Source organism: Oratosquilla oratoria, chromosome 12 (assembly GCF_046742065.1).
Source record: "Oratosquilla oratoria isolate Oo_2021 chromosome 12, ASM4674206v1, whole genome shotgun sequence".
NCBI classification, from domain to species: domain Eukaryota; kingdom Metazoa; phylum Arthropoda; class Malacostraca; order Stomatopoda; family Squillidae; genus Oratosquilla; species Oratosquilla oratoria.
In genome coordinates this window covers 71,081,209-71,106,661 of record NC_134788.1, presented here as the reverse complement: position 1 = coordinate 71,106,661, position 25,453 = coordinate 71,081,209, and the positions used below count along the sequence as shown (strand labels likewise).

Here is a 25,453-nt window from a genome sequence, read left to right as displayed (position 1 = left end):
ATCATTTTTACACATTACACATAAAAATTCATTTCCAAAATCACCCATTTTTCATTTAGTCAGGACAAAGTTTTTTTTGTACAATTGAGGTTTTAAAGGTTTTGTGTGAGATGAATTGACATATGTAGGTCATTTTCATAATTTTTTTTTTTTTTTTTACCAAGTTCCTCTTATATTAGGCTCAGGAACACATAATCTCAACCCTTTGAATTTCTGTCAAAGTTTTTTTCAAATGTTCATAGTTGTCATTTTTTATATTGAAATTACATTAATTTTGTATTAGCAGGATTCTACGATCCCTATATTTATATTATAGTACCTTTAAATGGACAAAAAACACACGCATATATTTTATTTTAATTTTTTATTCTGTGTATCCATTTGGATACATGCCCACCGGAATCGCCAGCGCGCGCCACCTCCACCAATCTAGGGTAAGGCTCGCAAATATTAGTTACTTAAGACTACGCGAATAATAATTACATGCGTATCACTAACAAAATATGATTTTTGAATAGGACGTTACCTTGCGTCGTAGAGGCCACTTCAATGGGCACAGTGTTAATCCACCAGAATCTTTGATCGTCTCTGCCCGCTTATTCTTGTCTCTGCTTTCCGTGAGTCTGTTGTGGTATACTGTATTCCCTGCCCCAACCCATAGCTTATATATATATCCTTGTCAGTCATCACTCGTGCGAGTCTGATAAGTGTATTTGTGAACTTGTTTGTGATTAACTCCAATACAAGTACAGTACAAATAGATTGTAATATGCAGATGGTGTCTTTCATGAGCAACTGCGTACATTTATGTAAATATGCATATATTAATAAACATTAAATATGAAGATCTGGTAAGTGTGGAAACAGTGTCTCTCCAATCTCCCCTTTCTGTGAGCTTTCATGTCCGTTCTACAAACCAACGTGCCTTATTTCCATCCTCTTTCACTTCCGCTAACCATTTTTAACAGGGGATCCTTTAACCAGGCAGACTGAAAAGTTTTCGAGTAGTTTGACCACCTCTTCATTTCTAGATCACATAGGCTGACTAATCGAATACATATATTTTGCACTGAACCTCTGCGGGCCGAGATGCGAACAAAACGATCTAGCACGTCTGTTAATTTTCATATTCGAATACGTACATTTCGTACTGTGCATCTGTGGGCTGAGAAGAGAGCAGGACGATCTAGCACGTTGAATACGTTCCTGTTAATTTTCATCCTACGTAGGGCCGTCAGTACTGTCACTCAGTACCACCAAGCCGAAACCTGCTTACCGCTCTCTGAGTATTATGGGATAGCTTATCGGTTAACGGAGCCTAAACGGTAGCAGATTTTTTGCTGGTAAGCTACCGTCAAGGTTGTTACCGATAAAACCCGTAACTACCGGTAGCTGCCCACCACTACCGTCACTCAGTACCACCAAGCCGAGACGTGCTTACCGCTCCACGAGTGTTTGGTTTAGCTTATCGGTTAACGGAACCTTAACGGTAGCAGAATTATTGCCGGTAAGCTACCGTCAAGGCTGTTACCGATAAAACCGGTAACTTTACCGGTAGCTGCCCACCACTACTTTGCACTGGTTTGTCATTGGGGTGGAAGCTGCTGGCTGACCGGACTTGTACAGAGATATGGGGTTGGAACAATCTATCTGCTATTTCGCAGTATTGTTCGTCGTCCTTATCACCGGCTAGAGCTTCCGGGTGTAAATGGAGGGCGTCCGGCATCTTGGAGAGGTGAATGGAGCGAAGGAGTTCCTTGGGCAATGACACCTTTGCCCGGGTGTTGATGGCGGCCATACGGTTGTAAAATTGTGACGGGGTGGTGTCGCCGAGTCCACTATGCTGGATATCTCGGTAGAGCTGGTCGTCGGGCTTGGTGTAAAGCTTCCGCAAGGCAGTCTTGAGGGCGGAACACTTGCCTTCTTGCGGAGGAGAGGAGACGACGTTACGGACAAGGGCGATGATGTCCGTTGGTAGAGCGGCGATGTACGCGCCGAAGGCTTGGAGGTCCGGCACGTTACGTTGAGTGGCTAAGTAGGACTCTGTGTGAATTAGCCAGCTCTCCAAGTCACGGGAGAAACTGGGAAGTTTCACTTGTGTGCTTTCCATAATCCTGGTTGTCCTTCACCGGGGTCACCACTTTGTAGTAGTATTTGGTTCGGAACAACGGTAGGACAAATGAAAATCAACACAAACTATCTAATCTCTTTCTTTTGGTAAATAGCCACAAGGTGCGACACTAGAAGTGTCACATGAGAAATATAGGTGAAGCTCGGACTAAGGCCACTGCTTAGTGGAGCTTGTGGTTGTGGCTGGACGTGGAGCTTATGGTTGTGGCTGGACGTGGAGCCTAACGACAGCGAGGCGGTAGCAGATGACGGCGAGGCTCAATGGGACGGCTAAAAGGCTGGGCGAAGAGATGTTGTTGTGTGTGCTGGTAGTCACAGTTCCGGTCATCTACTACTACTAAGACAGGATAGATAAGATGGAGGAGAGGGGGTGAGGCTGGCGGGAACGTGAGGAGCTTTGCAATTTCCTGATTGGCTGACCGCTGGCTGGTCGGGACGTCCTTGCAACTTACGCTTGCCAACTATGTGTGTGACGGGTCGTGGGATGCGTCACGTCACTACACCCTCATAAAGTAAAAAAAACAAACCAGATTGAACGTTTGAAAACTAAATATTTGGCATAATTTTTTTTTTACAATCTACCACAGTTTCACCTGGTCTAACATATTCCTCTTGATAAATCTAGCGTTGGTCGTGAAATTATGAGAAGAAAATAACGAAGAAATCAAGTTATTAGATAGTCATTAGGAATAAGAAATACTTTTGCATTTCTTGAGCATACGTTCTTGGCCTGAAGTTTTGTCACCATACTTTTTATTGTGCGTATTTTGCGATCAAGAGTTCAAGAATGTCATGTAAACAAAGGAAGATGTTTGTCTTCAAGTAAACAGTGTAACTACTTGTCATGTAAATATACACAATCGTTCGAAGTAAGTAACAATTTCATATTGGAGCACCTTCAACAGTAACCTCAGTTGTATGGAATATACACCCAGCTCAATTTTACATCTTGTAAATATTATGAAAATGCACTACAGACCCAAGTTTGATGTATGGATTGTACAGATGTGATTTTATATACGACTGGACGTGTCAGGTTCATATAACTGCCTCTGTAATCACCACAGGGTTACTATATTATCTGTTTCATAGAGAATTCGAAGTGAGCAACAGGGAACAACCAGTTCTATGGATGATATTGATAACACTAAATACATAGCACATTAGTGCTATAATCATGATAATGATATAAGATAATAATGGTTCTTTTTCAGTACAGTGCAGACACATTTTTCAATCCATAAACTTAAAGAAGTGCACACCTTAATGATATAGCATTAGAAAATGAAATATTGATTTGGGTAAGTTTTTAGAACTGCATGTCTACACAATATAGCGGTATAAATTTGAATGTTAATTTTGTAAGGTATAATACATACATCACTGTAATATACATTTTTCTTGGCGGAACTTAAAATCATTACCAGAAAAAGTTGCTAAAAGTGATACACTAATAAACAGAGCTGTTGCAATTGTTTGAGATGCCATCTTTGTTTTGATAGATGCAGAGGTTAAAGAAATTAAAGTATGATAAATTTGTGTAACCTGAACTGCATTTAGTAATGCAGTACCTGTAAATTTATTTTTTAATGCTATATTGCATAGGTGCGCAGTTTAAAAAAAAAAAAAACTAATTTTATGATTAGTGATACAGCAATGTAAAATATGTTTTTCTTGGCAGATGTCAAGGTATTTTTTTGAGAAATGCACACCTATGTGATATAGTATTAGAAAATTAATTATTGATTTTGTAAGTTATAATACATCAATGTTATATACGTTTTTCTTGGCAGAAATCAATAAAAAAATACTTACTAAAAGCAAATATACTACCGAATGAAGCTGCGAGCATAGATCAAGATGCCATGTTATCATCTGTCCAGTCAATGTCAGTCAAACAATGGATTTCACATTGTGCACAGGGTGTTCTCCAACTCCAGGTGACATTAATAAGCGCTGTTATAAAGATAATAGGGCTTCCTTCAAACTATGCAACAACTCAATTCCCTGCAGTCCAATTGATTACTATCAGGCTGTCAGTATGTGTGACAATGATGATAACGACCTGGATGGTTTTTAGAATTACAGGCACTGCATTACTAAATACATCTTAGGTTTGGTAGGCTAGGTGGGTTAGATAGGTTAACCCATTCAACTCCGATGACAAGATGTCTTGTCATTTGGTCAAATAAAACAAAAAATCATAATAAAACAACAAAATGTTTGATGATCAAACAGCACCAGAAAAATATGACGTCATCAGTCCTCCTCGAGGAGGACTGATGACGTCATATTTTTCTGGTGCTGTTTGATCATCAAACATTTTGTTGTTTTATTATGATTTTTTGTTTTATTTGACCAAATGACAAGACATCTTGTCATCGGAGTTGAATGGGTTAAGTTAGAATAGACGAATTTATCATCCTTTCATTTCTTTGACCTCGGCATGTATCAAAACAAACATGCCATATCATTTACCTGCCATGACTTCTTTCATTAATAAATCGGTTTTGGCAACTTTTTTGCCATTAATTTCTGCCAAGAAAAACTCATCATGTTGATGCATTATAATTTACAGAGATAATTATTAATTTTTTATTGTTAATTGTGTAGGTGTGCTTTTCTAAAAAAAATTACCGACATCAATAAAAAAAGAATGTTAAAAAAAATACACTACTGAACTGGGCCATGACCAGTGTTTTGAGTCACCATGTTTTTGATAGGTGCAGAAGGCAAAAATTAAAGTATGATGAAATTGGTCTAACCCAGGGGTTCTCATTAGGGGTAAAATTCACCCCCAGGGGGGAGTTTTGGGTTTTCTGGGGGTGAATTGTGACCACAGTCAGTTTACGGGGTGAGGAAAGCAATTAAAGATTTTGACCTACCTGGCCTGTCACCTGGGCTGGATTTATACTAATTTGGGAATACTACATTATATACAAAATTGGAAAAAATAAAAGGGTTTTTAGTAATTTTGCATATTATTTAGAATGCACCTTTTGAAACAGACAATCTTGGAAAGGAGGGGTGAATGACATTCTGACAAATGGTAAAAGGGGTGCATGGGCCAAGCAAGGCTGAGAACCCCTGGTCTAACCTAACCAGTATTTAACCCATTAAACTCCGATGACAAGATGTCTTGTCATTTGGTCAAATAAAACAAAAAATTATAAAACACCAAAATGTTTGATCCAACGCCAGAAAAATATGACGTTGGTCCTCCTCGCTTCGCTCGCTCGGGAGGACCAACGTCATATTTTTCTGGTGTTGGATCAAACATTTTGGTGTTTTATAATTTTTTGTTTTATTTGACCAAATGACAAGACATCTTGTCATCGGAGTTGAATGGGTTAATATGCAATACCTGTAATGCTACAGGTCCTCAGGGTCATTGTCATCATTGTCGTCAGAGATGTTGATGGCTGGTTTTGGCATCCGATCAGACTTGGGGGTGTATTTACCTAGTTGTATTATACAGGAAGGGAGCTATGCTCATGGTGACCCCTCTTTGTATCTCTCAGCATCAAGTTTTTTCTTGAAATCTTGAATAGTGTTTGCATACACTGTTTCTTTGATTTGTTCCAAGTATCTATCGCTCTGTGTGGGAAGCTTTTTTTTGTTTCAGATCTCTTCTGTAATTATCTTTTTTAGTTTCTTTTCATGTCCTCTTGTTTTTTCATTGCTTCAAGATAAACATGAAGTTCAGCTCTGTAGGCCTGTTTAAAAATGTAGCATGCAAGGTACTGGCACAGTGGGAGAGTACCCGGTACATGGACAGGCGACATGGGGATAGGGAATGATATGATTGGTTTGCTTTTAGAAATTCTTTTTTGTAATTGGTTTCCACCAAGATTGATGCATTTTAATTAACAAAATTAATATTGAATGGACGTAAATTCACTAGAATCAGTACAGAGAAGAATGACCAAAATGATACAAGGACTCGGAAATTTGCCTTACGAAGAGAGGCTTAGGCACCTAAACTTATACTCTCTGGAAAGACGCAGAGTGCGGGGTGATCTAATAGAAGTGTTCAAGTGGATCAAAGTTTATAACAAGGGTGATGCAAACAAGGTCATCATAATAAAACAACAGGGCAGGACTCGCAGTAATGGGTATAAACTGGACAAATTTAGATTTAAGAAGGAAATAGGCAAGAATTGGTTTACTAATAGGGTGGTCAATGAATGGAATAAACTTAGTAACCATGTAGTAAGCGCTGAAACTATCAGTTGTTTTAAAAAACGATTAGACAACTTTATGGATGGGGATGACAGGTGGTGATGGATACGGAGCTGCCTAGTGTAGGCCTTATGGTCTTTTGCAGTCTCCTTTATTTCTTATGTTCTTATGTTCTTATATTGTATTGATACATTGCTTAAATGTGCACATGTTAGATCATCATTGTCAAACTGACATTGACAGGACTGGACCAACAAAACAAACATGGCGTCTGGAAATTTTCTTGTCATGGCTCCTATTGGTTGTATATTTGCTTTTAGGAAGGTTGTTATTGATTTTCACCAAGAAAAGTATATATTACATTGACATATTTAAATTTACCAAATTAATGTATAATTTTATATTGATATATGGCATAGGAATGCACAATCTTAGTATCTTCACTCCTTCGTTTTTTGCACTTGAAAGATGTTAAATATCCATGCTTGCATGATTCTAGAATTTTATCAATTTAATTTACTACAATAAATCAATTATTGTTGTGTTTTATTCTACATCTAGGATGCCATCTTCGAATATATAAAAGCCTGATATAAGTAACCATTTTTTTGGACTTGCTCTATCATCTACTGACATTTCAATGCATTGAAATTGGCTTTTGAAATTGTTTTTACTTAGTTTTGATATATAGAAATGGAGCTACAATACACCCATTGGGTTTTGCTACTTGATTTTCAATTGTGAAACCTCACTTTGAAGTCATGTATTATTCCAGCCTATCTTGTAACTTCTCAAAGGTTATTCCAGTTTATGCATGTTGGTGATGAGGAATCTAAGCCAGGAGGCACATAACTACAGCTGAAACTCACATTTGCTCTATTATGTGCACGGACTGTTGGGGCAGGTAACGGTCACTGGTGGGAATGGAAGAGGAATGTCAGATTCAAACCCACAATTAACCAATTGGGAGACCAGCATGCTTCCAGTTACACCACAAGGGCACTATTCATGTTGACACTGTCATATATGGTTGTAGTTACCACATATCATCACCAGGATCCATTGCTGCTGTCATCTTTGTTGAAAGAAATTATGAGGCACACATTTATAAGAATCATGGAGTGTATCACTATGTCATAAAAGTTCACTTGAACTTGTGTTGAACAGTGTTGACCTCAACTGAACAAGGTTATCATTAATTGGAAATCTGAAACATGTCACTTTGTTGAACAGGCTAACATAGAGGGTTTTATCCCCAATATAGAAGAACCACCTCGGTAGAATAATTTTATCTGGCAATAATCTCTATTCATAGTATGCTGATATCCATGCCAACCTCCCATCAGTACCCCAGAACATGTCCATACAAAACTACATATACATCCAGGTCACAAAGTAAGCACTTCAAGATAGACCTCCAAAACCCAGTATTCCACCATACTCACCCAGACATTAGCCCTAATGAGTAATTGCTCCAGTAACACGTAAGAATCACAATGACATGACTGTTCAGGCACACCTAACACTAAAGAAGTCTACTTATCTATCAACATACCAAGGGCTTTTTACCCCCTTATAAGAGAGGTAGCTAAGTCAAAATAAAGTATCAATACAGAATTGGTCTGACCACAGATACAAACTGCCCTCGATGTAGTCACCACACAGAAGACACAGAATACCTCAACCTGCACTGTTCACCTCTCACCCTATCCAGATAGCAACACAACATACCCTCCTTGAGTGACATGCAGGTCAAACCAGAGGCCATTGCCAGGTACCTGGTGGTTGTGGGTCTCCTGCTGTTATTGGGCTAATCTCTTTATCTCTGTGGCACCTTCCTAGTAGCAGAGTCTGTAGCTTATCACTTAACCCTTTCCATAGTAGAAGAATGTTTCCATTTATCTTTGGCTGTGGTCAGGCTGTTCAGTTCACTCCTATGACACTCCCGTCAGTAGTGAAGGGGTTTTGGCCTATCTCAATTCCATCCATTGGTACTGTTTCCTCTCATTCAGGATGCTGTTATGATTTTTTACTGTTGGTGATATCCCTTTAGAAATTAGAAAAAAAATTGCAGGAACAGTGTTTTCATCACTATGCACAAAGGTTTTACTAGGGATGCCTTATCAAGTGAATAGAATTGTTTGGTGTTGATATGAACAAAATCATGCATATAGAAACTACTTTCATTGAGTAAAAGAACTACAGAAATAGTAACATCTTGCCTAAATATTTAGCCATTTTATTACAAACTAAGTTTTTGTGATGAAATTGATTCATCTCTGTGCACTGATACACAATACTCGTAAAATATACAATAATGGTCAAACCTTCAAGTAATAATTCTGTATTTCCTAGACATCTTACTAGTTTTAACCCATTCAACTCCGATGACAAGATGTCTTGTCATTTGGTCAAATAAAACAAAAAATCATAATAAAACAACAAAATGTTTGATGATCAAACAGCACCAGAAAAATATGACGTCATCAGTCCTCCTCGAGGAGGACTGATGACGTCATATTTTTCTGGTGCTGTTTGATCATCAAACATTTTGTTGTTTTATTATGATTTTTTGTTTTATTTGACCAAATGACAAGACATCTTGTCATCGGAGTTGAATGGGTTAAAGATGGTTTAGATAGCCTGAGTAATTTTTACCATTACATAGAAAATATAAATTCATAGGGATATTGACTTGTAGATATTTACCTAGTTGTATTATACAGGAAGGGGAGCTATGGTCATAGTGACCTGTCTATGTATCTCTCAGCATCTAGTTTGTTCTTAGATTCTTGTATGGTTTTTGCACACACTATTGTTTCGTCCAATTTGTTCCAGACATCCACTATTCTGTGTGAACAACTTTTTTTCAGATCTCTTCTATAACTATCCTTTTTTAGTCTTTTTTCATGTCCTCTTGTTTTTCTTTTATCACACTTTGATAAATCTTCCCTGTCAATGATTTTCATGCCTTTCATAATTCTGTAAATGGCCAAGAGATCTCCTCTTTCTCTTCTTTGTTCCAGGGTTGATAGTTCCAGTTTAGACAATCTGTTTGTATGTCAATTTTGAAAGTGTTGGTGCCATCTTTTGTCATTGCTCTTTGGATTCTTTCTAATATTCTTTTTTGTGCTGAGTGTCCATAGTGTTGCAGTGTACTCCAGTCTTGGTCTTATCGGTATGACTAATATTTTCTTTACCATTACTTCATCCAAGTAACTAAAAGCCACCTTTATTGATCTTAGCAAATTGTAGGTTTCTCCGACTATTTTGTTTATGTGCTTGTCTGGTGACATGTCTTTGTTAAGGGGGTACGCGACACCTGGAGGTCATTTTCTAAAATATTTAGAGTAAAGAGCTGAAACTTCTCAGGTAAATAGGTATCCATATTGCTTACATTTTAGGTGAAGCAGAATGATGTATGTACACATGTACATATGTACACATGTACGTATACCAGTAGCGACATTTAAAAGTGCACAGCACCATAATACGTGGACCAATTTGTTTTATATTTTGGCTATGATTAGTCAGTAGGCACACCTAGGGCCGGTCATTGAGTAATTGAACAATTTCCTTTATACTTTTGCATACAGGCATTTCAATTTTAATGGCTGGCAAAAATTGTGAAAAATACAATTTTTTTGCTCTTGTTTCCATTATTACTCCGAACTCTTTCATCCTATTCAAAATATTCGAACGATCGGCCCTAGCAGTTACTAAAAGTAATATTCCCTGTAAGTTTCATTTAAATCTAATGTATATTAGATTTTTTATGATTAAAAAAAAGTAGAAAAATATCGAACGGAGATATGGCAACTTGAAATATGAATATATCTGTAACTTGCTTATAGTTTCACCAATTTGACTGATTTTTTCATGGCTTAATTCTTATTATATAATAAGTAAGTACAGTAAAAATTATCAACATATTTTAATTATAAGTACTTTAAATACTGAAAAACTAAAGTATAAGTATGTCACAGTAGTGACGACGCACAGACGACAACATCATATAATTTGCTTTTTTGCACCTTTGGCGGTTTCTTCATATGAAACCTCTCTGCTGGGGGTCTTCAGGGTATCTAAATCATTGGAAAGAGGTTTATTTTCCAGTAGTGGGCACCTTCTCTTTCCTCATCAGATTCCCCTCGCCAATCTATGTTGGTAGGGCACCCCCTCCAGCATCATATGATGTCCCTTCTTCTTTCTTCTTCCTGTATAGCCTTGATCTTTTTCCTCTTGCTTTCTTCTTTGGATTTAATCTTCCCCTTTGAATTGTTTAGTCTAATGTTGTCCTTTACCTCTGTCGCCGTCACAGAGGTGCAGGTGAGGGCGGTGGTGGAGTGAGAGGTGGTGAGATCTTTAGTCGTCTTTGACTGCTTGCCATCTTTAACTGCTGTTTTTTGTCATTGTGATGTTCTTTTGTTCTTTTTGCTACCCATGATGACTGTACTAAAGAGTAATATGTACTAGCTAAAGTAATAGATTGCAATGAGAGCTCATGAGACATGCGTACTTCCCTTTTCAGAGTTAGCCGGTAACTAACGCTTAGTTTCGCACAAAGTTGGCGAAATATTCTCCCTCCACCTTCCTCCCTTCCCCTCCACAATCGTATTGGCCGTTGATACACTGGGCGAGTGTAAATTCAATCAAATTTCAACGTTATTCGCTGCGCCTGAAGGTCCTAAGTGGCACGCCTCCTTCTAGTGTGGGTTGCGCCTTTAAATCTGTCCCTTTAATCCTCACCCAGGACCTTTAAATTGCGCGTGGCTGGAAAATTATTTGTCGGGATTTATTTCTAAGTGGTATACGAACATTTTGAACACAGTTTTGAAAAATGCCATATCTTGACCAAATTCACCCCCCCAGGTGTCGCGTACCCCCTTAATAGTTACTCCTAGGTCCTTTTCAGAGCTAAATTTTTTATTTCCTTTGTACCAATTTTATATTGTTCTGATTTTCTTTTTTATCTTTTTCCAAACTCCATTATACTACATTTCTTGATGTTGAATTTCACTTCCCAATTTTGGCTCCATTCCCAGACTTTTTCCAGGTCTCTTTGTAGTATTTACCTAGTTGTATTTTACGGGATGGGAGCTATGCTCGTTGTGACCCGTTTTCGTATCTCTCCACATCCAGTTTATTCTTGAACTCGTGTATAGTTCTGGCATTCACTGTTTAGTTTGTTCCAGACATCGATCACTCTGTGCGGGAAACTGTTCTTTTTCAGGTCTCTTCTGTAACTGTCCTTCTTTAGCTTCCTATCATGTCCTCTTGTTTCTCTCTTGTCCCATTTCAATAGGTCATCTCTATCAAGAACTTCCATCCCTTTCATAATTCTGAAGATGGTCAACAGGTCGCCTCTTTCCCTTCTCTGCTCCAATGTTGACAGCTGTAATTTCTCCTATCTTTGTTCATATAGAAGAAAAATGGAACATATTAAAAGAAATTCATAATGAAGGAGTGAACAAATATGTACCACAACAAAAAATGGAAAAGGCATACATAAAGAGCTGGTACAACAAAAGATGTAGTGAAGCTAAGGAAAAAAGAGACAAAGCTTGGAAAAAGTGGAAAAGAGATAAGAAACAAAGCAAATGGCAAACGTACATCAAACTAAGAAATGAATATGTAAAGATACGCAGAGATGAAAAGAGGAATTATGAGAAAAAGATAATAGACAAATGTAAGGAAGAACCCAAACAATTTTACAAATATGTAAATGGAAAACTGAAAAACAAACAAGAAATAGAACAACTGCGCCAAGATAAAAAGGAATATGCAGAAGAACTGGAAATGGCTGAAATTATGAACAACCCCTTAGATCAGTATTCACAATAGAAAACTCTCCTAACAGTGTAGATAGAGAGAGAGAATTATCCCCAACACTGAAAGAAATAAACGTAACTCAAAAAGAAATCAGTGATCAAATTAAAACCCTTGATGTCATAAAATCATATGGCCCAGACGGAATTGCAAACTGGATACTGAAGGAATGTATAGAAGAATTAACTGACAAAATATATAATTAGATCCTCACTTAAAGAAGGAAAAGTACCATTGGACTGGAAAAAGGCAAACATTGTACCAATTTATAAGGGAGGTGATAAAGAAGATCCATCTAACTACAGACAGGTCTCACTAACAAGCACAATAGCAAAAATTTGTGAAAGAGTTGTCAAAAACAGATGGGTAAATACCTGGAAGACAAATCTATACTGAACCCAAACCAATTTGGATTCAGACAAGGGAGATCATGTACACTAAATCTGATCTGCTTTTACTCAAGATTAGTAGACATAATACAAGAATGAGATGGATGGGCGTAATGTGCTTTTCTGGACCTGCAAAAGCCATTTGATAAGGTACCTCATAGGAAATTAATAAATAAGATAGAATCAAAGGGTGGCATCAGAGGAAAATTATTGGAATGGATGGAAGACTTCCTGATTGGGAGGAAAATGAGAGTTGTAATTAGAGAAAAATTCTCCAACTGGGAAGAAGTAAAAAGCGGTGTCCCACAAGGATCGATACTGGCCCCGATCATGTTCGCCGTATACATTAATGACATGAATGAAGGCGTGGAGTGCTATATGAATTTTTTTGCAGATGATGCAAAATTACTTAAGGTAAAAACAGAAGAGAACTGCAACTCATTGCAACAAGATCTGGACACGATATGGAATTGGACTCAAAAGTGGGAAGTGAAATTTAATGTAAAGAAATGCAGTATAATGGAATTTGGAAAGAGTAAAAACAGAATATCAAAAGAATACAGAATTGGAGAAGAAAAAATAAAAAAAAAAGCAAACTGAAAAAGATCTTGGAGTGATGATTGGAAAGGACATGAAACCTGATAAGCATATCAATAAGATAATCAGAGAAACCTACAATTTATTGAGGTCCATAAAAGTGGCATTTACTTATATGGATGAAGAAATGATAAAGAAAATACTAACTACACTAATAAGACCAAAATTTGAGTACGCATCATCACTTTGGACACCCAGCACCAAAAAGAACATTAAGAAACTAGAAAGATTACAAAGAGCGACAACCAAACTAGCACTGACTCTCGCCGAACTAACATATGAGCAAAGACTATCCAAACTGAACCTACCAACCCTGGAACAAAGAAGAGAAAGAGGAGATTTGCTGACTATCTACAGAATAATGAAAGGAATGGAAGTTTTAGACAGGAACGACCTGTTAGTGTGGGACAATGGTAAAACGAGAGAACACGAAAAAAACTGAAAAAGGATAGTTATAGAAAAAACTTGAAAAGGAACAGTTTCCCACACAGAGCGATTAATACATGGAACAAATTAGACAACAAAACAGTATGTGCAAATACTATACAAGATTTTAAGATAAAACTTGATGCGGAGAGATACAAAAACGGGTCACCACGAGCATAGCTCCCCTCCCGTATATTACAACTAGGTAAATACAACTAGGTAAATATGTCAAATTTGATAGTGTGGGTGCCATCTTTGTCACCGCTCTTTAGATTCTTTCTAATTTCTTTGTGTTTTTATTTGTGCTTGGTGCCCACATTGATATAGTATATTCTAGTTTTGGTCTTATCAATGTAGTAATTATTTTCTTAACCATCTCTTCATCCATGTAGTCGAAGGCCACTTTTATTGATCTCAATAAGTTGTAAGTCTCTCCGAATAATTTATTTACATGTTTGTCAGGTCTCAAGTCTATTGAGATGATTACTCCTAGGTCCCTCTCTGAGTATACTTTCTTTATTTCTTTGTTTCCAATCGTATATTTTCCCGAAACTCTATTTTTGCCTCTTCCAAATTCCATTATGCTACATTTCTTAGATTCACAATTTTTTTTTCTGTACTTTAGTAGTTTTACATCATCTGCAAAGAAATTCCTATAACATTCCATACCTTCATCCATGTCATTTATATATAGCAAACATTATTGGAGCTAATACTGTGCCTTGTGGGACTCCATTTCTCATTTCTTCCCAGGTCGAGTTTTTATCTCTAATTACCTCCCTCATTTTTCTCCCATGCAAGAAATCTTCTATTCATTTCAATAACTTTCCTCGTACACCTATTGTTTCAGGTTTTCTTAATAGCTTTTTGTGTGGTACGTTATCATATGCCTTTTGTAAATCCAGAAAAGCACAATCTGCCCATCCATCCCTTTCTTGCAGTCCAGGAGCTTTAGCTCAAATATGGCTTCAACCCGGAACAAATTAGTAACAAGCTGAAATTTTCAGAAAGTGCTCAGGAGACCTTCCCTAATAACATACTAAAAGTCCCCAAGAATCCCCCCAAGGGTTTTGAGAAATTCAAGATGGCGTCCAAAATGGCCATCGATATCATATTTTGTTATATCTCAGGACTCAGTCAAGATAGAAACACAAATGAAGTATAAAAATATAGGTTTTCGGACCCAAGGAATTCATTTATGTCAGTGTATGTGTGATAAATTGAGCCTGTGTCATGTTTTTGAGTTACAAGTACATTCACAGATGTTATAACAAGTAATCCTGAAACGCCAGAAAGGTTTTTTTTAGTGATACATGTAAAACCATGATTATCAGTTGATGAAAGTGTTAGCCTGATTCATATGTTGTATGTGATGTAAAATTTTGTTTGCTTTTCAGAGTACAAGATGGATTTGTGTGTTATTTGCAAGGAGTTATGCACCAAAGATTATGTACAAGTAGGAGCCAAGGGAAGGACAACCTTAGTAGCAGCGAGCCTGGAGAGGAAGGATGGACTTCATGAAACCTTGGAGATGCAGAACCCACTGACACTTCGCATTGCCTGCAGGAAGGCCTGCACCTGAGAGTCCTCCATCAGGTCCACGAAGAGGAAGTCAGAAGAACCTGTACCACAAGAGGAGGTTCAGCCATCCATCCTAAGATCAAAAACTCCAAAGTTTGACATCAGCACACACTGCTTGTTCTGCTCCAAAGTACTGCCAACTAGTAGCAGACTTACTACAAAACGGAAGAAGATGACCAGTAATGTGGAGACAATGCCCTTCAGACAGAACATCTTAGACAGGGCAAAAGAGAGGAATGATGAATGGGGAGAAATAGTTGCCAAAAGAATGATTGAGGCATCCTCTGATTTGGTTGCTGCTGAAGCCAAATATCACCGTAACTGTGCCCAAGATTTTCTCAGCAAATCTGAAGCAAACCACCTGATGCTCTTAAGCAATCTGCCTTCAATGAACTTTGTGCCTATCTGGATGAAAATGATGAATGTCAGTATGCTGTGTCTGACCTCATGGAGATGATGGAGACGTTCTTGCATGGTGAGGAGGGCTACTCCATGAAGTACTTGAAACAGAAGCTGAAGGAAAGATATCAAGATGACATAATCATTACAAGCCTCCCTGAGAAGTCGAGCATTGTTAGCTTCAGAGATTCAGCTCACCGCATTCTTCGAGAAAAGTGGATGGCAGACAGAGCAGCAGACAAAGCAGAGGAGAATGAAAGAATAATTGAAATGGCTGCGTCAATTATTCGTGATGACATTCGATTGTCTGTATTTGACCTCAGTAAATATCCCAGTTTAGAAGATACTGAAAATGGGTTGTCTATGATTCCTGGGTCTCTGAACCTCTTTCTGCATAAATTGTTGGACCCAAAGGGCAAAAACACAGGTGTACTGAGCAGGCGATGTTCTGCCATAGCCCATTCTGTTATTTCTGCCTGCAGACCAAGGTCTTTCATTTCACCTGTTCTACTTGCCATTGCACTGTACATTCATCGCAGATATGCCTCTCGTGAGCTGATAGATATTCTCAGCAGTATCAGCTTTGCTGATGAATACAAGGAGGTGCAGAGATTTGAAAATGGCCTGCTGTCTGGCAATGAGTCCTCCTATGGCCTCAATGGCTTCACCCAGTTCATATTTGACAATGCCAACCTTGCTGGCCCTCATCCGAGTACTGCTGGAAAAAGCAGACTAGGAGAGTCAGACAAACAAGAATCATCTGGCTAGTCTGTACCTGGATGCAGTTGACCAAGATAAAGGTGCTGCTGAGATTGATGAAGATGAAACTCTCCATGAGTTTCAACAGTTTCTAACTCACCACCTCGAGGAAGCTGCCACACAGAGCAGAACAGGCAAGCTATGGGTCCAGTACATCAACCAGGTACTGCTCATGCTCAACTTCATCAGGGCTGAGAGATGACTCAATCAGGCATAGCAGTGAAGCAGGCAAGTGCTGATGCAGATGCCTTGATTGTCTCTACAGCTCTATTCTTGGCAGAGTCTGGTGAACCAGTGGTTGTCGTTGGAACTGACACTGACTTGTTGGTGATGCTGGTGAACCAAGCAAGTGCAGACATGGATCTTTATATGCTATGCTGTGTGAATCCAACCACATTGTACAAGGTTTGTGACATACAGGAAAGCCTTGGTGAGACCAGTAAATATCTAATGGAGTTACACACCATAACTGGATGTGACACAGTGTCTGCTGTGTATCGGCAAGGGAAGTGCAAGGCATTCAACCTGGTTCACAACAAGAAGGAGTATGATCAGCTCAAGACATTCTCTAATGCTGGAAGCACTCACCAACAAGTGCAAGAAGCAGGTGAAAGCTTCCTCCTGAAGTTGTATGGTGCACCTCATGGTGTGTCACTGAATGAGTTCTGCTACACTGCCTACAAACAGGCAATCAGCAGAACATCTCTGTCCTCATCCTTCCAACTGGCAAGTTTGCCTCCGACAAGTGCTGCAGCCAAACAGCATTCCTTCAGAACTTATCACACTGTCCAGGAATGGATGGGCAGGCCCTTGCAGCCAACAGCCTGGGGATGGAAGCTGGAGGACATCTAATTCCAGTTGAAACTGACCACCCCATTGCCCCTGTCTGTCTGCTCAACATGATCTCATGTGGCTGCAAATCAGATAGCTGTGGAGCATCATGTGGCTGCAGGAAGATGGGGGTGCTGCACTGCTCTGCCATTTGTGCAAAGTGCAGTGGTCAAACCTGCAACAGTGCAGCACAAATGCCATCCTTCATTGATGATGATGAAGAGACTGAAGCACCAAGACCAGTTTCTCCTGAAACCGATGACAAAGACGATGCCTAAGACCATTGACATGTATTTTGTTTTTCTTTTGCTTATGATTCCATTTAAAATTCAGATAATCCAAAGATTAGAGAATTGAACTCCTTGCCCCAAAAAACATATATATTGACTTATTGTTTGAATTCTGTGATGTTTGGGGCTTGAAATATGACAAACTCTAAAATTGGCTGCCATTTTGGATGCTATCTTGAATATCTTGGGGACTTTTGTATGTTATTAGGAAAGGTCTTCTGAGTACTTCCTGAAAATTTCAGCTTGTAACTGATTTGTTCTGGGTGAAAATCTAATACTCCTGGGACTATATATCTATTAACCTTGAATAAAAACAAGTCAAGTTTGTGGCACATGATTTTCCTTGTCTAAAGCCAAATTGTTTTGGATGTTTAGTCCATCTACTTTTGATAACTTCACATATTTTAGCTATTGTGCTTGTAAAGTATATGCAGAATTGTGCAACATTCCATTATGTTCAGAGACAAATTTCCACATGTAGTGCAATGCTGAGTTTTATCTAATTTTATTTTTCTATTTTTTTTCTATTTTTTTTCTTTATTTACAATCCCTTGTTTCATCCAACCTTAAAGTGTAACCACTATATCAAAGGTGTCTAATTTTACTGAAACATGTTTCTAGAACTTATCAAAGCCAATACATACATACACCAAAGGCTTTTTCCCCCTTACATGGGGGGTAGCCAAAAAGAAAAGGCATAGAAATCACTCCCACCCATTTCATTTCCCATATATTCCATTCCCCTCCACCATCCTCCCTCCCTCCTATCTTGGCACCTCCTGGATGATGGGTCATCCCTGCATCCTGTCCACTGCTCTGGGTCAGAAGCAGTGTCGCAAGGCACAGCACATCCACAGCAAGGCCACTTCATAAATTTGGCGACCCCCCCCTCTCCGTCCCCTCATGCAGAAAAGGAGAAGACGGGGAGAAATCCCTTCGGGCTGCGTCAAATTTTTTCTCATACATACTTCCTCACCCCCATCCCCCACCCACTCCCCCTCAATGCATCACAGCCTCATCTATACACAACCCTTCTCCATTCACCCCTATCCTCTGTCCTCTCCCATCCTTCCTCTACAGACATTCCTCTCTTTTGTAAAGCCCCTTTCACCCCATCCATCCATCTCATCCTAGGACGCCCCCTTATATTCACTCCTTCCACCTCCGCCTTCCACACTTCTTTTACTAATCTTTCTTCACTCATTCTTTCCATGTGTCCAAACCATCCTAATACTCTTTCATCAACCCTATCTCCCAACTCCCTTTCCATCCCTGTTCTCCTCCTCACCTCCTCATTTCTCACTCTAGCCTAGTAAAACCTATCATACTTCTCAGACATTTCATCTCAAAAATATTCAAACTCCTTCTCTTTTTCTCTCTCATGTTCCATGTTTCTGCCCCGTACAGTGCTGTTGGCACAATCACTCCTTCACTCACTCCTTCAATCACTCTGTCACATTTCAATAGGTCATCTCTATTGAGAACTTCCATCCCTTTCATAATTCTGAAGATGGTCAACAGGTCGCCTCTTTCCCTTCTCTGCTCCAATGTTGACAGCTGTAATTTCTCCAATCTTTGTTCATATGTCAAATTTGATAGTGTGGGTGCCACAGGCTATTTGATATCAAATTTAGGAATTATGAAGATGAAAGAACTACTGAGGAAAATACACAATTGGAAAGAAAAGGAAAGAGGCAGAGAGGAATAATATATTAATAGCATATAGAATTTGGAAAGAAAAGAGAAGAAAGCTTATGATAACCATACGAAACATACTTGGGAGCTAAATGATGGGTCAAGTCTCTTACAGTAATACTGTACTAAATGACCTTTTTTTAAAGCATGTAAGACAAATGTTTGGAGATATTGTTTTTGGAATTTTTATTAAATCTGTCAAAAAAAATAAGCCTAGAAAAATAAAACCAGGTGAAATACTAAGTCAGTAACAAAGAAATTATGTGGAATAAATATAACTAAAGGTAAAATGAAAGGAGGAAGAAATTAAAATTAGGATGTGAAGTATATATATATATATATATATATACATATATACATACTAACTGCTTTTTCCCCTTTACAAGGGTGGTAGCCAAAGTCAAAGGCATAAGTCCAGTTCCACATATTCCATCCCCACATACTCCACTCTGTTCTCTCCCTCTTATCTTGGTTCCTCTTGGATGACAGGTCATCCCTGCATTTCGCCCACTGCTGTGGGTCAGAAGCAATGTAGCAAGACTCAACATATCCTCAGCAAGGATGCTTCAGTTAATTGGCAACCCCTCCTCTTCATCTCCTCATACAGAAAAAGAGAAGATGGGGAAAAATCCCTTCAGGCTGCATCAAAATATCATTCACACACACTCCCTCCCCCCCATCCCAAACCCACTTCCATGTATCATAACATCATCCATACACAACGATTCTGTCTTCTCCCTTCCTTCCTCAACAGACATTCCCCTTTTTCCCAGTACCCCCTTTTACCCCATCCAACCATCTCATCCTTGGTTGCCCCCTCATGTTCACTCCTTCCACCTCTGCCTTCCACACCTCTTGTACTAATCTTTCATCATTCATTCTTTCCATATGTCCAAACCATCCCAATACCTAACTCATCACCTAACTCCCTTTCCACCTCAGCTCACATCCTCACCTTCTTTCTCACTCTTATCCATCTTAATAAGCCCTACCATACTTCTGAGGCATTCCATCTCAAACATATTAAATTCTTCCTTTCTTCTTCTCGTATGTTCCATGTTTCTGCCCTATACAGTGTTGTCAGCACAATCACTCCTTCATACAATCTCCTCTTACCATTCATTCCCAAAAGTCTATTTCTCATTACACTTTTAAATTCCCCAAGGCATTTACTTGTTTCTCTCAATCTACATTCTACCTCCACTCCCATTCCTGGAACATTTGCACCCAAGTGTCTAAAGCTATCCACTTCCTCCAGTCTCTCTACCTTAATACTCACTTCCAATTTGCTGCCATATTCTCCCTTCGTACATATCATCACCTTACTTTTACCCACATTTATCTTCAACTTCCTTCTCTCCAACACCCTCCCAAACTCCACCACAAACTTCCTTAATCCCTACTCAGATTCTGCCACAAGTGCAGTGTCATCAGCAAACAACAACTGGCTTATCTCCCATTCTTCCCCATTTTCTTTAACCATCTCCAATCCCCTGCTCACTACCCTTGCGTTTACCTCTCACACCACCACATCCATGTATATATTGAGCAGCCAAGGCAACATAACACATCCCTGGTAAAGTCCCACCTTTACCTCAGATCAATCACTCTCTTCATTTCTAATTTTAACACAGGCTTTACTGCTCTTGTTAAAATCTCCTGACTGCTCTTAACAGCTTTCCTCTTATCCCATATATCTGCAACACCTCCCACAGTGCCTTCCTGTCCACCCTGTCTTGAGCCTTTTCCAAATCCATAAAAGCCCATAAAACATTCTTACCTTTTCCTAAAGCTTTCTCACATATCTGCCTTACCACAATAATCTGATCTATACAACTCCTACCTGTCCTAAACCCACACTGTTCCTCACCAATTACTCCTTCTGTTCCTCTCCTAATCCTCTCAATCAAAATCCTCCCATAAACCTTCCCAACTACACTCAACAAACTGATCCCTCTAAAACTACTACACTCACACTTGTTCCCTTTTCCCTTGTAAAGTGGAATTATACAGGCATTCCACCAGTCTTCTAGCACTCAACCCTCTTTTAGACAAACATTAAACAACCTCACCAACCTGTCTATCACTGTACCCTGTACCTTCCTTCTTTAGACACTCCACATGACACCCATCCAGCCCAGGTGCCTTACCTGCTCTCATCATCTAAACAGCTGCTTTCACCTCATCTTTCCTTATTTCTCCTCCAAATTTTCTCATTCATCACTGTCATTTTCTTAGCGCTTCCCACTGCAACTATCTTTCCCTCCCTATCCTCCTTCACATTTAGCAACTCCCTAAAATACTCTGTCCACCTTTCTCTTACTGCCTTCTTCAATTATCATCTCTCCATTTGCACCTTTTACCTTTTCTTTTGTACTTAACTCACTTCCTCTTCCTGTCTTAATATCCTTCCAAACCAGTAGGAATAGAAAAAAAAAGAAGCATTTACTAGGAATTGGTATGTTCTTAGCTATACTTGTAGAGAAGCCTTCATTTTTATACACTGTGTAAACAATCTAAAATAATGAATGTAACTTGTCATGTAAAGAATAATTAGTTTTATCTAGTAGTAACACATCGCTATAACCTTTTTAATGGCACACTAGAGCCAAGATGAAAAGGTACCTGTATTACATTGTAGATATCATTGTTTACAAAGCTTTTGGCATTTAAGAGGCATAGTGAGAATGTGATGCAGTATTATCTAGGAGCACACTGCAAAGATATTGAATGCATCGCATATATAATCCTTATTTTTTGTTCCCAAAGACAGCATTGAAGAATTAACATGGGCACAGGTAACCAGTATGAAAACATTTTCAGGTGTTAATTGAATTCTAAATGATAGCCCATAACTGTACTGTCCATCCATACATCCTGCTTGTTGTCAGAGTTATTTAGGGAATCAAGATTACTCAAAAGATGATGAAAAACTCAATAATGCTGAAGGAATTGTCTGTTTCGCTACAGGACATTAATTGTCAATTAAGATGGCTTGGGTTGGTATCCATTTTGACATCATCAGAACTGATACCAAGAGATGGCACCTTTTGCTGTGTTCTAGAATACGGATTAGTAGGCGACAAATATTTTTGTCCAAAAGTCCCTCAAAAACTAATTTTGAGGTAAAATATTTGTTGTAAACATGGTTTTCATGAAAATAAATAACATTATGAAAGAAAGAAAAGATGCAAATTCAAGCCTGGGCATGGTGGTTACCCTTACCTCTTCTATACTTCTCCTAGGCCTCTTCTTGTGCTCCTTGTTCTGGCTATTGCCAGATTATTTTATTCATTATTTGCTTATTACATTAATTACGGATGATATGATAATGTTCACAACAACAATTATAACAATGCTGCCCTTACAATCAGTCATTGCCTCAAGTTCCACTAAATGAAAAAAAAAATGTATCCACTACACTGGCTGGTAGCAGTCTTCAGAACCTTTCACAGACCTCTCCAGGAAGAAAGTTTGTACCATTGCTTGTGTTGTATCAGTGTATTTCTCTACTTGTAGGATACAGGAAAGGAGCAATCCTCCCCTCATTGGGTCATGTCTCCTACTGTCCAATTGATCATACTTAGCCTCAAATTCATACACAGTTATAACTTAATCTATTTCCAATTATAAATTTTAATTCATGTAGTGTTTGAGGCTGGGCTATATCACTTTCTTATATGGAACCGTTTCCATGTCACCAGCTGCAAGTGGCAGGGAAAGAAGATCAGTTGCCAGTTATCAGCTCCCCATAGGTGAAAAAGTGCAAAAAATACAGTTCAAGTTGATAGATCTTGAATACTGTCTGAATATTGAGAGCCTGTGCCTCCTGATGGAGGTGAGGGGGTTGACAGGATTTGAAAATAGGCAGCTTTGCTATGTCACTGGACTTACCACTGTTTACCTCTGGAATTCTTGATGTACCATTTTTGTGAGATATTAAATAAAGCATCAAACTGCCCAAGATGCTGCTGCCACACACAAAACACCTCATCCTACATGTCACCCTAGACAATAACACAACATTTCTTCCTAGAGTGACCTATGTGCCTGCCTAGCAGCCATTGTCAGTCACTTGGAATCTGCAGGTCTTCTACAAAAGAGATGAGGGGTAACAGATTAATTGTAATAATGACAACTGCAGATGGGTATGAAAACAGTATAGACCTCTTTGCTAAACTGCATTTCCACCCTATTTTTGTCACTTGGCTTCATTAAATTACCTCTTATTTCAGAAAAACTAGGTTCTGTGCTACAGTCAGGAATTATGGAAAATAATGAAAATTAGTTTTCCTTGAGGACCTTTTGCCGATGTTTTAGTGGAGGGTAGAAGTAAAGACGAGCTGAGAGTAGCAGAGCAATAGATTATATGGAAAAAGAAAATGGAGCTCTCCTCAGTTCATCTGATAATCATGCTCTTTATCGGGAGTACGCAAGTACTGTGGCGGAAAGCATGCATTGAATGGTGAAAGGAGCACTACTATATTGTTTTTGGTGAGTTGATTATGAATATGTTTTGATATTTCATGTTTCTGAATCATTTGTATTTCATGGAACACTGAAGGTTTTTCAAGTATGGGCATTTTGGATAGATTTTAAGACTTGAGCTTCGTTGGAGCAAGTTATTTAACCTCTTCAATACGAGTCACAGTCTCATGAGCAACAATAGCTGCCTGATATACGATGATGCATCACAATACTCGCCTAGACTAGAATATGCGGTGACATTGTGGTCACCCAATACCAAAAAGAATATAAAGAAAATAGAATCCAGAGAGCAGCAAGAAAAATGACACCTGCACTCGCAAACTTGTCATAGGAGGAGAGATTGGCCAAACTAGATCTACCAACTCTGGAGCAAAGAAGAGAGAGGTAACCTACTGAGCATTTACAGAATCATGAAAGGCACAGAAATACTTGATAGAGAGGACTTGGTAAACTGGGACAGGAGAAGCACAAGAGGACATGGAAAGAAAATAAAAAAACATAGCTACAGAAGAGATATGAAGAAAAACAGTTTTCCACATAGAGTGGTAGACACTTGGAACAAACTGGACAAGGAAATAGTGTGCACAAAATCCATTCAGGAGTTCAAAAGCAAACTAGACACTGAGATACAAAGGGAGGACACCACGAGTGTAGCTCCCCTTCCCGCAAAATAGAACTAGGTAAATTATAAGATATAAAGTTACAGCTGTATTACTAGTTCTCTTTCTTGAGTGTTAATAATCACAGAAAATATGATCAGGCCATTTCACAGAATATGGGGACTCTGCTACAACTACAAAATAAATATAATCAAGATGCTGACGCCAGCAGCTTCATATACCCACTTGCTCCTCATGATGCCAATGTAGGCATCATCATAATGAAAGGGCTAAGGAATACATCACAGTAGGAAATTTTTAAGAAGTGGGTTTGGTAATTAACTTAATAGTATCCACTAACCACATCATATTTTTAAAGATATCAAAAGGTGGTTCTATACAGCTGAAGGGAGACCCTCACTTTAAATTTTCTCTCTCAGATCTCTCAGTGTGTTTAGTGGACTATAGGTTATGGGACATTCTGCAGTTACATATTTTTCACACATGAGCCATACATATTTGCAAGAAAGATGGCTGCTGCCTCATTTTCAATCCTGTTATGTCATAACAAGCGCAGCCTCTGTATTTGCTTTGACATTCTAGTAAATAAAGAAGTGCATTCTGATATGCCTGTCAGTCTTAGACCAAGCACCCACTTAGTTTGAGATAAAGTCTTCATAGCAGGGAAATTGATGCATGGGTCAAATGCAATGCAGCAAGACAGTAGATCCAAAGCAAGGGTGCTTTGCTTAATCGGCGACCCCCCTCTCCGTCCCCAGATGCAGAAAAAGAGAAGACAGGGAGAAATCCCCTCATGCTGTGTTAAAATATCATTCACACATAAACACCCCCAACCCTCCATCCCTCCTTTCCTTGCATAATAGTATCATCCATACACAGTCATTCTCCATTCATTCCTATCTCCTGCCTTCTCCACTCCTTCCTCAATAGACATTCCCCTTTTGCACAATGCTCCACAGTGGGCACAAGTGAAGAAGATGTTAGAGGATTTTTTATTGATTCATTTTAATGTTTGGTAGCTCAAGAGGTGCTTATTGGAACAATACTTTTAGATGGGCACACACAGTTAACGAGTAAGAAAGGGGGGATAGGGGGGAAGATAGAGAGAGAAAAATATGGTATGGGACAGAGAGAGATGGCAGGGGGGAGGGAGGGAGAGAGATATATGTATATATATATATACATATATATATATATATACATATATATATATATATATATATATATATATATATAT

General features: G+C 38.7%; 2 protein-coding genes across 6 annotated transcripts in view; both read left to right on the top strand.

Annotated features, from left to right (window-relative positions):
- Positions 1-2,354: 2,354 nt before the first annotated feature.
- Positions 2,355-16,307, top strand: LOC143032000 (uncharacterized). Of its 2 annotated transcripts, none has more exons than XM_076196442.1 (2): positions 2,355-2,642; positions 14,951-16,307. In XM_076196442.1, exon 2 carries the CDS (start codon positions 15,582-15,584, stop codon positions 16,299-16,301), a length of 720 nt encoding a protein of 239 aa, XP_076052557.1. In that variant the 5' UTR covers positions 2,355-2,642; positions 14,951-15,581; the 3' UTR covers positions 16,302-16,307. The 2 variants fall into 2 exon arrangements, with proteins under 2 accessions (XP_076052557.1, XP_076052558.1); XM_076196443.1 differs by lacking the exon at positions 2,355-2,642 and adding an exon at positions 3,012-3,081.
- The window catches only part of LOC143031999 (uncharacterized), a 47,223-nt gene continuing 24,556 nt past the window's right edge, over positions 2,787-25,453 (top strand). Inside the window, exons 1-2 of one of the 4 annotated variants that reach the window (XM_076196439.1) lie at positions 2,787-2,999; positions 23,344-23,602. The gene's annotated coding sequence lies outside the window, so the exon portion shown is untranslated. Of the gene's footprint in view, positions 3,000-3,337; positions 3,432-23,343; positions 23,603-25,453 lie in introns of those variants that run through there. The other 3 variants (XM_076196438.1, XM_076196440.1, XM_076196441.1) reach the window with 3 other exon arrangements.